Here is a 13,339-nt window from a genome sequence, read left to right on the forward strand (position 1 = left end):
AAAGTCCAAATTTGAAAGATCCCCTTCAGACATTTTGTAAGATATACAGTATAAAAATACTCCTCTTCTTCTCTGAGTGCATCTGATCGATGTAATTTATATCTGATTTTCACATTCAAAAAAAGTAAATGTCATCTAGTTCTTCCCTCTCTCACTTGTAAATGCAATGTTTAAAGGTACCATGTTGGTAAATGGTCTGTATTTATGTAACATTTTTCTTATTGACCACTCAAAGTGCTTTTACAGCACAGGTCGCAGTTTCCCTATTCACACACACATTCATACAATGCTGCTGTTTACCAAGCTTAGAATAGCTGTTTCAATTTAGGCGTTAAGTGTCTTGCCCGATGACAAGCGGGAATCAAACCCACCCAAAGCCACTGCACATATACCTGTTGATCAGTGGGATAATGTGAAATCCATGGATGGTGTCACCCATGTGTCCATGAACAAATGAAACGGGGACCCACGCATGACAACATTACTCCATAGTGTTACCAAGTCAAAAACTGCATAGGGCTCCTCAAACAATTTCTCTCAGGGTGTCACCTAATTCTGTGGTTGTGCATTGGAGGCTTCCAGTTTCCACATCAAACTGTGTAAGTTGTGTATTGAAACAAAATTGGGGATGACACAAAATCATGCTCTTATACACAAACTTAGAACAAACGCTACGTGTTCACATAAACTAATCTGCATAGTGAAGCGCAAACATTGCAAACATCCAAGTGTAGAAAAAAAATAACCGGTGAGAAACATCTATGAGTGGAGTGAACCCTTTTCAGATGAAAATTAGCAGCTCAAGACCCAGTGACATTTGTGAACTGTCCCCAGGAAAATTATGAATTAATACACAAAGAGCTTGACTGTAGATTTGAGTCTGATAATGACATGACATTATTATTGCTCCAAACCTTTTCACATGATAAAATTTGTTCCACAGTATTAACTGTTCACACAAAATTAATTAAGTCTAATAAAAGGTGTTTGATTTTATTCAGTGTCAAAATGCAATGCTGTGATATAATCATGATTGTGGTGTAGGTGGGCTTAACATAATGGAAAACACAGAGAAGAAGGCGAAGGAGGGTGAAAAGAAAATGAAAAGGTGACACAAAGTCACAGAATATTCTATGAGCAGTAATGTACGCACACAATGTTATCTAGTCCTTCACGAATCAGTGCACTCTGGGCAGAGTCGTATCTAATGAATCAATGTGCAGTTAACGTATGAGCCGGATTAATGCTCATACAAAGGGGGTGCAAAGACAAGAGTAATGATTAATGTAGACCAGGGGACGTTGTTTACTGTATAAAGAAAAAGTAGAAAGGGGGGTCACAGCTGTAATAATTATAATTTGTGTAAAAAAAACCCTCTAAGTGGCTCTGAAAGAACAAAGTCAAAGAACCAAAAAAGTTACAAAACATGGCCGTCAAAACATTGACAGCCAAAGAAATCATTTGCAGCCTCCATTGCTTTGTTGTCAAAAAAACAAGGGAAAATATATCTGTCCAATGTGGCAAATCTCGTGGGTCTGGCTTAAGAGTTTCTTAGAAATAAGCCTGTTGAGCTGTCAGCAATGACAAGATAATGAATGCTGCTTTGTCCACCCCCTTATCTGCTGTGTAATGATCCGGCTCTTGATAACGGGTTGAGAAAAAAAAAATGCTTCAGAATCAGAAGATAAGGATATTCCACGCAAAGTTGTTGAAGCTGCCAATTACAGCAAAGTAAGGAATATTTTATGCTGCCTTCAAGGGGGGGAGAAAGGTTTCTATTATTATTGTATTCCCCTTTTATTTCAATTCAATTCAATTCCATTTGCATGGCGCCAAACCACAACAAACATCATCTCAAGGCGCTTTTACATAGTGAGGTCGAGACGCCCACAGTATGACAGAGGAAGCCCGACAGGTCCCACAATGAACAAGCACTTGGCGACTGTGGAGAAAAAAAACGGTCGAAAGACATTTCTATGTTCAATGTCTTCTACGTTCATTTGTGAGCGGAAGTTTTGTGAAATTGTTTTGAAACCTTGTCCTGATTTTGTTGGGTAATGATTATTTTCCACAAGGCAATTTGTGAAAAGAATTCAACCTTGTTCTGCAAAAACAGAAGCGGAAAACTCAATTATCATTTGAACTCGCTGCAAATAATTCACAGCCCTTTTGAGGTTACTGTCTCCTTCTTAATGACTAATCCTCCCCCTTGCGTTTCTCGTCCCAACAGAGCCAAAGAAAACATTTTCATTGAGTATTCAGTGCCGAGGAGCACCATGTGTTTCCTGTGCGTGTCGAGAGAATTCTAATTTGGTGACATTCGCCGCCGTTGCGAGCATCTGTTGCCGTCAGAAGACAAATCCCTGTTTTCTTTTTTTTTCAACGACGCTTGCTGGTTTTGATTGCTCCCACAGGACTACAATGACGAGATCAGACAGGAGCAACTGAGAGAGCTCTCCCTGTTGAATGGCTCCGAGGAGTCGAGCCGAGGGAGGAGTGCACCAGGGAGGACCGCACGGCCGGCGAGCACAATATCCACAAGGTAAAGTGCCAGTTAACTGTCCAAAGCTGCATTAAAAGAAGTTGTGTTTTGAGTAATGAAGGTTACTTTTCTTAAGCAAGATCTAAGGGAAATAATATGGCAAACTTCCCCTTCGAACATATGTGATTTTAAAAGTTAGTTATGTTGTTATAGTGAGTTGTTAAACAAGAGTGTTTGGTCATCGTGAAGATTAACGCCTGAATATCTTGTTGCACGTAATATAGAATCAATAGGTACTTACATTTTCTTTATTGGAAAAAATTGCCTCTGAATCAGGGACACAGGATGAAAATTGGGAACACCACTACCCCACACACGGAGAAGGGGGTGGAGACGTGTTGACTTTCTGAGATTTACACGCAGCAAATCTGCGGAGGTGTCGTCTGAATTCCGTGGGCACAGATTCCATGTGGGCCTGCTGATAACACCGCCTCTGACTTTGAAATTTCTTGGAGAAAATGCAGGGTTCCTTTCAACCATAGTGATCAAATATAGGGAACGAGAAAAACATTTAATTGATTTCACCAAAGTAATGGCAAAATCCTCAAATATAAGTATGCTTCATCCATATATCCAAACCTGGGGGGGGGGGGGGGGGGGGTTTATGATATGTGCTTCCCAGTGATACTTTTTGTTAAGTTGTTCCTCCAAATAAGTGTGAGAGGACTGGGAAAGAGAGCAAGCTCCCACGAGGCACAGAAGACATTAAACAACTGTTGTAACAGGTTGAGTAGTTCTCCTCATGATGACTGTACTAATCTCTGTGTGTAAAACTGGTGGAGTGGCCTTCTAATTACCTCCACCAAGGAGGTTATGTTTTCAGCCCTGTCCAGAACGGATATCCATGAAACTTGTTGAAAGGATGGAACCAAGACAGAATCCGTTACATTTTTGCGCGGATCCCGACAAAGAGGATTTTGATTGCAGTTTTTTGACAGTTTCATCGGTTTTCTTAGGGAACAAGGCGTGGATCTTTATATTTAGGGGTCTGGAATCTATGTGTGTGCAATTTAGTGCGGCCTGACTGAATTTAAGGAGACTGTTGGGTCCTGGAGCAGGTATGCACCTCTGTTGAGTTCTAGTTCAGCTTTGCACGAGTCAGCAGCTTAGACTTCTGTTATTTGTTATTTTATACATATAGTGATGATTTGAAACTTAGTTTGCAGTGTTATGAATGACAAAAAAAAAGTGAATCATTTATACTAGAATGGCACCAGTGGAGAACATATTTTCGCCAAGGTCCCACAGTCACCTTAAATTCACTTAGGTCGAAACAGATATATAATGTTTCCATCAAGATCCATGCATTGTACCCTGGTGAAAATGTACTTAATGGGCTCTTTCTTGGTCTATGTCCCGTCCTTCCACCAAGTTACATTTTGTCCAAAGCGTCTTTACAATAAGTGCATTCAACCATATTACCCAAAAAGTGAAAGAATCATGCAAGTACATAAGAATTTATCAAAAGGGCAAAATGTGCTCCTTTTGTAAAAATGTATTATTTCGCTCTTGGCTTTATTTATGATTCATGGACTAAGATGCAGTCTGAACGGGTACGTTTTTTTAGTCTGGCGACAGAAAGATTGAAGGGTTTCTGCTGTCCTGATGTCAGTGGGGAGCTCGTTCCACCATTGAGGAACCAGGACAGAAAAACAGACGGACGTGCTGCGGTGTTTCACGGAGAAGGGAGATTCTATAGTTTTGGCGCACGCCTGCTGACAATCAATCAAACAAACAAATACAAGAGCAGGGACTGTGGTGGAGGCAAACAAAGAAGTACAAACCATGATGAATTTCCAGACGAACTGGTTCCCTGGTCAACATTTCAGTGTTTCATATGAACTTGTTCCGTTGCTTAGGTTGAAGTTGAGAGTTTTGAATTGCATTTCAGTGTTATTCCAAGGATGCATGATCAAGGTAATGATATGCACGTAAATAGGTGGATGCCCGACAAGAACACACTTTGCTTGTTGCACACGGATTATCTGCTCGCGATACACCAAGGTGCAAGCACACCGGCAGACCATTCCATGATTGATGAAGAGACAACAAAGAGTTACAACCCGTTTGAACCATGCTCCTGGCACTGCGACTTTTCCCCCACCGTTAAACAAGCAGAAGTTGATTTGGACACGCCTTAAAAGCTCTTGCTCCATGTGCTTAGACTGTTAAAGTATAGACCTCATGATATCGCAGAGTCTTTGATTGGCTTAGCCATGCATGAAGCTGCCTGCGTTAAACACCTGCCTCTTCCTGTCGCCTTTATTGCTCGGTTTTAGAGTAGATCGTCCCTCAGGAGGGAGCAGGTACAGTTTGCCGTGGCTGCGTGGCCTAATTCAGGCAGCGAATGCAGATGCTTTAAATCCAGCAGCAACACGGGATGCTCCCAATTTAAAGTCACCACCACCACTTCCCTACCCCGATTTTCTCCTTATGGCACGGCGATAAGCAATTATTGTAAATCTCCATGAAAAATATGCACCAGTAATTCCCCTTCGAGTGTCTGTATTTTTGGATCACAATGAGCTGCTACCTAGTAAAGGATGTGCCAGGGGAAGAAAGGCTATCCCAGCCCACCTCCATCATGCAGCTGTTAGAATGTAAGTTAGCAGACAATAGACGGCTTTGCCAAACTAAATCCACCCTGCAATCCCTGTGCCGCCCATGTGGTCCTGCTGCTGGACAGTCGCACTTCCATTAAAGTAACCCCCCCGCATTCAGTTCCTCACGCCTGCCCAAATCCTTTGGCCTTAAATGTCTCTCTGTTGGACAACGTCAGATGACGCTTCACTCCTTTTGAACACGACAACTGTTTGATCACAAACCGAATGCATTCAGTAGATTCAGGCAGATGGAGATTTCGTACGAACATAATACATGGCACTGCTGCATCACGTTTTCGAAGTATGGGCACAACATGCGCAGCGCACAGCAAGACACAAAGTGAAACTCTGATCATTACAAGATCAGCCTCAGCGCCAGTGGATGTGAGCACCAGCCTCCGCACGGAGGCAGCCGTGTGCAGCGATAAGAGGGATTTAACAGATCCCCTAATTGTTTTATCTCTCTTTAAGTTTTACACTTAAATCACTGTGGCTTATTTACACATGTTGTCAAGTACGATTCCGCGGGCAAAGTGACGCCATGTCTGTATGCTTGTGTGCTTTACCAGGGGCCACAGAGGCACAGGGAGGAGTGCAGCAGCACCTCGGGGGACGGCGGCGGCGGCGGCAGCAGCAGCGCCACACAGCAAACTCCCCACCACCGCTTTGACGAGGGAGGCACAAGCTCCGCGAGCCAGGGGGGCAGCGGGGAGTGCTGGGTACAGGGTCCCGCTGTTAGCAGTCACACATGAATCATATGACGACTACGTGAGTCCAATCTTCTTTGCACAGACTGAAAAGTAAAGCCGATAGTAATTTTATTTGAACTGCGTCTAAATCAGACCTGGTTTGATTCCCCTTTCATGTGATCTGGATGAGTCTTGCTTTACATGGGGGGGAATTCGGGGACATATCTAAAAAAAAAAACATATTTTGTATACATTACACTTCGTTTCATTCAGCGCATTTCATAATGAAATCTCCTGCAGCCGTTTGGTTTCCATTTTCATCCCCATTTCATTCCTCTCAAATCTTATCATATTTCATATACATATAAATGGGAACTTGCACAACTTTGTACCAATAATGTTTTAATAAATTACCCATCATTGGCTACCTTTGCATAATCACCACACTACACTGCAACAATACCACTTTAGTACAATCTAAAGCACATTATTTAACAGCAGGTATGTAATTTAGACAAAATAATTATTTTTACAAATGTTTTGAAGTGAAGTTTACACGATTTAGACATTACTGGAGTCTTTAGTAGCTGGGACATTCTTTCAATGTAATGGTGCAAAGTAAGATTTAGTAAATATTAGTTTGCTCAATCACTTACGAACATAGGAAGGATTTTGCATACCGTCTTATACTGGAATTATAAACAGCTGATGTAACCTACTCCAGCTCTTTGATTTTTTAAAATAGACTCAGTTTGCATTGTAGAATTAAGTTTTCATTTCGTAGATTTTATTTAACCTCACACATTCACACCAGCTACCCTGTACAACCATACGGAGGACCGAATTGAAATTAAGAAAAAGACAAATAACCTATGTGATATAACTATGCAGAATAACTAGGCCATAAATCTATGCTGTGAGCCATTAGGGAGAGCAGGCGGGGGTTAAATGCCTTGCTTAAGGGCACATCATAGGTGGTAACTTAATTAGTCACCACACTTAGGGTCCGGGTTAGACTGGGAAACAAAGTCAGCCCTGGACTTATCCACTGGCACTAGGTCGTGATTGGCCAGCGAGTCAAGTCCCACCACCGGCATGGAGCACACTCAGAGAGGGCCAATAAAGAGACTGACAGGGCTGGTTTAAAATGTATGGACCACCATTCATCCCAGTGTGGTTTATGTAGTGCCTTGACTAGTGCTCTATCAAATATTTGCTCACCTTACTTGAAATAATGCTGGGATCCATGTTTTTTTTTTTGTTTTTTTTTAAATAAATCAAGGCCCTTGTTTAAAATACACTCGTCCTCTCCCAAGGTCATTTTGAAAAGACTACACAAGGTGAGCTCCAAGTTTCATTCAAATGAAAAAAGGCAACACTTTTACCAGTCTATTTCCTCAGAGCCTTGCTGCTAAGCAAAGCCCCCATGTGTGCTGGCAATTGAAGATTGGGCTGTCTGCATGGGGAAATGCACAAGCGCAGTCTCATTACCAAACCAAATTGAGTTCTGATGTAGAGCCTGTGTATTTCTGAGGAGTGAGAAAGCGAGGCATTTCTTCTCTTTGTAATTGGAGGTTGGAGAAGGAGGGTGGGAGCACGGAGACCAGGGGATTATGGAGAGATGAGTTTGTCCTGAACATTTTCTTTCCTCATATCTCACTTTGCTATTTCCTTTTTTTTCTTCTGCATTACACAATTTCCTTTGCGCATGTTTCCCAAATGTAGCAAGACCTCTTTGTGATCCAGGTATGTTTGTTTAGTTTGTTTTTTTTCTCAATAACAGAGTGAGTACACAGTTTTTACTGTTATTGTTGTTATTCCCCCACACGAACCCGGCACTGTACAGACTTCTGAAGCACAATAATACATCAGCACCAGTACAATGTGTCTTTGCTGGTACATCCTGTATTTGTCTTTGGATAGATACTGTATGTGTGTGTATGGGTACCCTGCAGATTTCTCCAGAGACCCTGGTTGATTGATGGACTCTGTCGAACTGTCAGTCCATCTCATAAAAGTGATACTGTGAGAATGTCCATAATTGTACCTATTTGAGGGTGGGTATTGATTTAAAACCTCAGTGGAAAGCAGGAGGAAGCTGGTAGTTATCGTGTATCACTGTTTGCTTTATAATTTATGAGCGCGACGTTGCCTCTTCATCTTTCTCCCACAAATCTCACCTTGCTGCACCCTTTAATTTTCCACTCGCTCGCAGAGCGGGCCTCTTTGCTCGATGACTCAACACAGCTTTTACCACTCAGTAATACAGAGCGCTGCCCTGTCAGAAGCAGGAACAGATTATCACTCTTAAACTTTCACTCTGTGAAGGACTTTGAGATCTCACCTTTTGTCAAGGATGAGGCTGTTATAATAATTTTATAATGCTTTTACTTTCAACAAATGCTTAAAACAACTACAAAATTAGTATTATCTGTGTATCCAAAAGCCACACACAGCTTATTCCTCCATTGTTTTCCGTAGACCATTAAAAACAATCATCCGCAATGTTGCACTCTGTGACATTTCTCCTTTGTGCAAAAGCACTGGAGTTTATTTTAACTCCAAGCCACTGCCTCTGTAAAAAAAAACATACCAGTGCTCCAAATGTGTTTTAACCCACAGCTGAAAATACAGTCCCCAGCTAAAACATGCCTCGTTCCTTACTCCCATCAGCTTTAGTGAATGATGTACATTTACATAAATTCAGCAGACGCTTTTGTCCAAAGCGACTTGCAATAAGTGCATTCAACCATGGAGACATTACCCAAAAGTGCAAGAATCAATAGAGTACATAAACATTTATCAAATAGGCAAAAACAGCTTCAAGTGTTTTTAAATAATATAGTCAGGGAGTAAGGTGCACTCTGAACAGGTGAGTTTTTCTGTCTGCTCGTTCCGCCTTCGAGGAACCAGCACAGAAATCAGACGGGATTTAGTTGAGCGGTGGCCGCCCGCTACTCGCGGTGAGGGAGTAACAAGACGTTTGGCAGCAGCAGAGCGGAGTGGACGGGCTGGGCTGAAATGTTTGACCATGTTCTGGATGTAGGAAGGGGCTGAGTCATCCGCAGCACGGTAGGCGAGTACCAGTGCCTTGAATCAGATCCGAGCCGCGGCCGGAAGCCGGTGCAGGGTGCAGAGGAGCGGTGTGGTGTGGTGTTTATGAAAAAATAAGATAAAGTGTTAAAAGAAAGTCTTATGGAAATGTGACCTGGTCTAAACTAATACGACTGCGATTGTGAGTGTAAGAATGACCAGGATAGATTGCCTTCAGATGAATAGAAATTATTCAAATTCCAGTGTTTAATGTTTATCTAAACAAATGGGAGTTTAATGTACTGCATGTGTTCATGATTCAAACTATCTAGTTCATATTTTAATATCATAGTTTACCAATATACTGTTCAGGGATTGTATTCATTAAATTAAATTATACAAGGAACATAAGACAATATCACAGGGATCTATCAGTGACTAAATCATTGGGTAGCCACCACTTTGTTCAATGCATTGCAGCATTCTGTTGTTTCATGGTGCCTCATGCCTTTTATACCCAAGTCAAAACAACAGTTAAACGAGTTATTAATATTGCTGCACAATTCTTCTGCCAGAAACTGCCAGTTTGCATTGCTTATTCAGGAGCGGCACTTACACATGCACTTATGCATGCATCCTGTAGTTTGCAGTCATTGTATGGGCGAGTGAATGACAGACTATTGTTCACTCCTCAGACTCGGTGAAGTTCCCATAAGTATTTGCCGAGTTGCTGCCGTGGAGCGGGTCATCATGTAACCGGGTGTTCCTCCGGAGACCGTGGTGATTAATGGGCTCTGTCATGCTGTCAGCGTCGTAAAACTAATACAGTGACAGTGACCATTATTGTGCCTCCTAAAAGATAGCAGTGACTCTGAAGTGAAGTGGATTGCCGGGAGGGAGTGTGAGGGGGCTCAGCGTGTACATGTACACATTTTGGTCGTCACTTCCAAGGAAGTTGAAGTCAGTCAGTTGCATTTAGCCACGAATTGATCATTATTTCGGTTTCGTTAGTCTGGTCGTGTGAGGCGAAGCGCCCCTTGTGTTTTCATCGAGACCAACTGATAATAATAACACCCACAGATTGAAAGCATATATACATATACTCATGGTGGGCAGTTGAAGCTCAAGGCTGTTTCTTGATTTCTGGTGTACCTTTAGCTGAATGTAATGGAAGACACCTTAAGATGTCCTTAGTGACATCTTGAAGCAATAATTCAAAATACAAACAATTAAGGACATTTTAAGCTTTTAAAAAAAAAAGTATTTGACAATTATTTGACATGATCATTACATCAAGGGACCAAGCCATTGGCCGACCATCTGCGTAAAGCTGCAGAGTGAATTCCACATCTGCACTGTGATGTACAGTATAAGTGCTTAAAATGCAGATATGTTATCCAGTCAAAAGGTTCCTGATTTCCGATGAAAAGTAAACTGCTAATGTCAATCAGCCAATGCCTTTTGTGTAACATTGAGTTATTAACTGCTCCTCTATTATAGTATAAAATATGATCTGATGTGGCACTATTTATCGTACAATGTATTTTTGATGCATTCATGAAAAGTTTCCACACAAAGCTCAGTCGGAATAGGCACGATACTTCAAGTTGCTGTGACTTTTCAAACGAGCGTTAATGAATGAATGTTACTAATTCCCGAGAAAGACGCAGCAGAGAGACGTTTCTCAGTAATCAGTTAGAGTCCATCCATGTGAAAAGTGCAAAGGGAGAGCAGAGGGAGATTACAGATGTGACTGATGGCATTTTGTATAGACCGGGACCATGGCTCCAGTTTAATGTTAAAGATCAAATCCCATCTGGATCAAATCTTATCTTATAATGTCAGGGCTGATGATAGACGAGGGGAATCTGAGAGTGATATAAGATTCTGTCCCTGACAGCAGACCATGAATCTGTACAGATTGCTGGTAAAAAAAAAAAAACCTCACTGCTTGGTTTTTAAACCTGAGCCCTGCAACCATGCCGAGGCTGTGCGGCAAATACCGTAATGTGATTAAACACAGAGCTTTGGGAGGCTTTGAAGAAAGAAAAAAAAAAAGCAAAAGGACACCCTTTTGAAATGGGGGCACAAGTCTCCCCATATAATCTATTTCATGAACATAAAAGATGGGTGAGATTGGTGAGGTTCTGTGCGTTTGTTGGAGGAGAGCAGTTTCTCAGGCCACTTTTAAGGACGGTACGAACATCTGCCGTAATTGCTTTATAACAATGGGTTCAGATACACTGCCGAGCTCACATTTGTTAGATTAATTATGGAAATTCTCCATGCAGAACTCCCCTGTTTATTAAAACAGATGTAAGACACACACTTCCACTCGATTATTTAGTTGAAGAAAGACCCCGGCAGAATGCATAATGGCCTCGGTGGTATCGTCGGAGAGACCGACGCTGCCGTTGAGAGAGGAAGCAGACAGATGCAGTTACATATCTAATGCTCAACTCTGCCAGCAAGACAAGTAATAACCTTTGAACAGTGAGAACGCCTTGCCTAATTTGTTCCTTTTATTCTTCAGCCTCCCCAAAATCCACTATGACAAACTCGATGCTGTTTAATGTCACCAAAGTAATGGAGATTTAATCTCATCACATTTATTTCCTGTTGCCAAATGTCCCCTTTTTTCTCAAACATGCAACTATGACAGAAATGGAGAAAATACATTCCAAAGCAGCCCCCCCCCCCCCCCCCCCACGTTAAGTGTATGGGTGACAACAGAAGGTGCCCCCCGATTGAATTTGAGCAGGTAGAAAGCGGCGAACAGCAGCATCTATTCACTGAGACAAAAGGGCCGCGAATCTCATTTTGCTCCCCATTCTGAAGCGTGGAGCGGCATTCACAGGCAGCTCCCGGTGAAGATCAGTCACTGTCAGGGGACATACAGGTTGTCAACTGATAATGAAGCGCAGTGCTCAGGGCCTTTAGGTTCTCTCTGTCCTAATTATATCGAGCGAGGACTCTCCACCCTTGTGTTAACATTTGATTTATTTCCTCTGCCTTGTTAAAAAGGGCCGGTGTTAATTGTTTTTACAGATAAGTGTCAACCTAAAGGACTCGAGCCTCATTAATTACGGGCCGGCCTATTTACACCTCGTATCTTGTCCAATCTGAATGCAGCATGTGTTGTAGGTCAGACTAATACTAAGGTCAGCGTGAGAGATAAGTCACGTTGATGAACATTGTGTTATGCTTTATTTGAGCTGAATAATGTTAACACTTTATCATACATCACATCTGTTTCATAGCTTCTCTTTTACACGCCACATCTGTCTTGTCTATGTTAAATATTTCACCCAATGAAAGAATAAATGTTCATGGTTTGTCTACTTGGACCTACATATCGCCATCCCAGCTGACATTGGGGGAGAGGCGGGGTACCCCCTGGACAGGTCGCTAATGTCTGAATATATATATATATAGACAACTGCTGTGTTGTAAAAAAAAAAGAAGAAAGAAAATATAAACAGCAGCATGACTCCTGGTAGCTATAACTTTATCAATTATTTTCTCATGGTGAGCTGGGCACCATACTCACATCTTCTCAGCCAGTAATAGTATGCTGGGCCATAATGTGTCTATCATGTATTTGGTTATTTATTTTGTGTTAGTTTGAAAATTGGATCTCCATTTTTACATGACCCCACATCCCTGTATTTATGTATCGCTTCACTTTAGGTTTATTTTTATGATACATTTGAGTGAAATGAATCCGCTGATTACTTTGCAGTTATGGTCCAGTGTGAAGCAATTTGTCATCTGGGATTGCTAATAAAATGGTCAATTACTGAGATATGCAGGTCTCTGACTCTGCCTTTGTGGGGAAAGACTTGCGCAAGAAAAGGAGAAGTATTGGATCCCCTGAACAACTTAATCCCTGACATAATCCCTAACTTTAATTTAGTCAAATTCATGTTCTCCCAAATAAAGCCACACAGGAACCAGAGCAGTTTGAATCAGCACTAGCCGACAGGAGAAGGAGAGTACATGTACAACAATCACAAATGCACATTTGCATTGCTGCACTTGATGTCCTTTACACTCAATCTGTCTGCTTTTGCCAGATGTTATACTGTCCGACAAGGAGGAATAATGTGGTGGTAAGCCAATGTCTGGCGCAGACCAGCTTCATTGAAGCTTTCAGTGCATTCTGCTCTGCTGAGTTAAGACGTGTTCGATCTCAACAAAGAACCGAACACTTGCATGTGCCACGGTGGAGCGTGATTTGAAACGGCAAGCTTGGAAAGGATTAGAAGAGATTAGATCACGGTCAAAAGAAACATAAGCACTTTAAACTCGAACAAAATCTCCTGAAATGAGCAAGATCCAACAATTACAAGAGCAGACAATGGTGAAGTTCACTGATCTACACACACTCTGGCCTTCCTCCACTGATGGTGTTATTCAGGTTAAGCTGTTTGAGTGAACCCTCGGTCTGCTGAGATTGGTTACCCCCGCTG

The 13,339-nt window shown here is 41.9% G+C and overlaps 1 protein-coding gene across 12 annotated transcripts in view; it reads left to right on the forward strand.

The window, feature by feature from the left end:
• Positions 1-13,339, forward strand: part of khdrbs2 (KH domain containing, RNA binding, signal transduction associated 2) — a 54,702-nt gene that overhangs the window by 30,166 nt on the left and 11,197 nt on the right. For all 12 annotated transcript variants that reach the window (XR_007031643.1, XR_007031642.1, XR_007031644.1 and 9 more), the window contains 2 exons: positions 2,415-2,542; positions 5,715-5,913. Coding sequence is in view for 9 of the 12 variants with exons in the window: in XM_047335298.1 (XP_047191254.1) it covers positions 2,415-2,542; positions 5,715-5,913 (327 nt within the window). In the remaining 3 variants the exon portion in view is untranslated. The remainder of the gene's footprint in view (positions 1-2,414; positions 2,543-5,714; positions 5,914-13,339) is intronic.

The sequence above is a fragment of the Scophthalmus maximus genome, chromosome 10 (assembly GCF_022379125.1).
Source record: "Scophthalmus maximus strain ysfricsl-2021 chromosome 10, ASM2237912v1, whole genome shotgun sequence".
NCBI lineage: Eukaryota > Metazoa > Chordata > Actinopteri > Pleuronectiformes > Scophthalmidae > Scophthalmus > Scophthalmus maximus.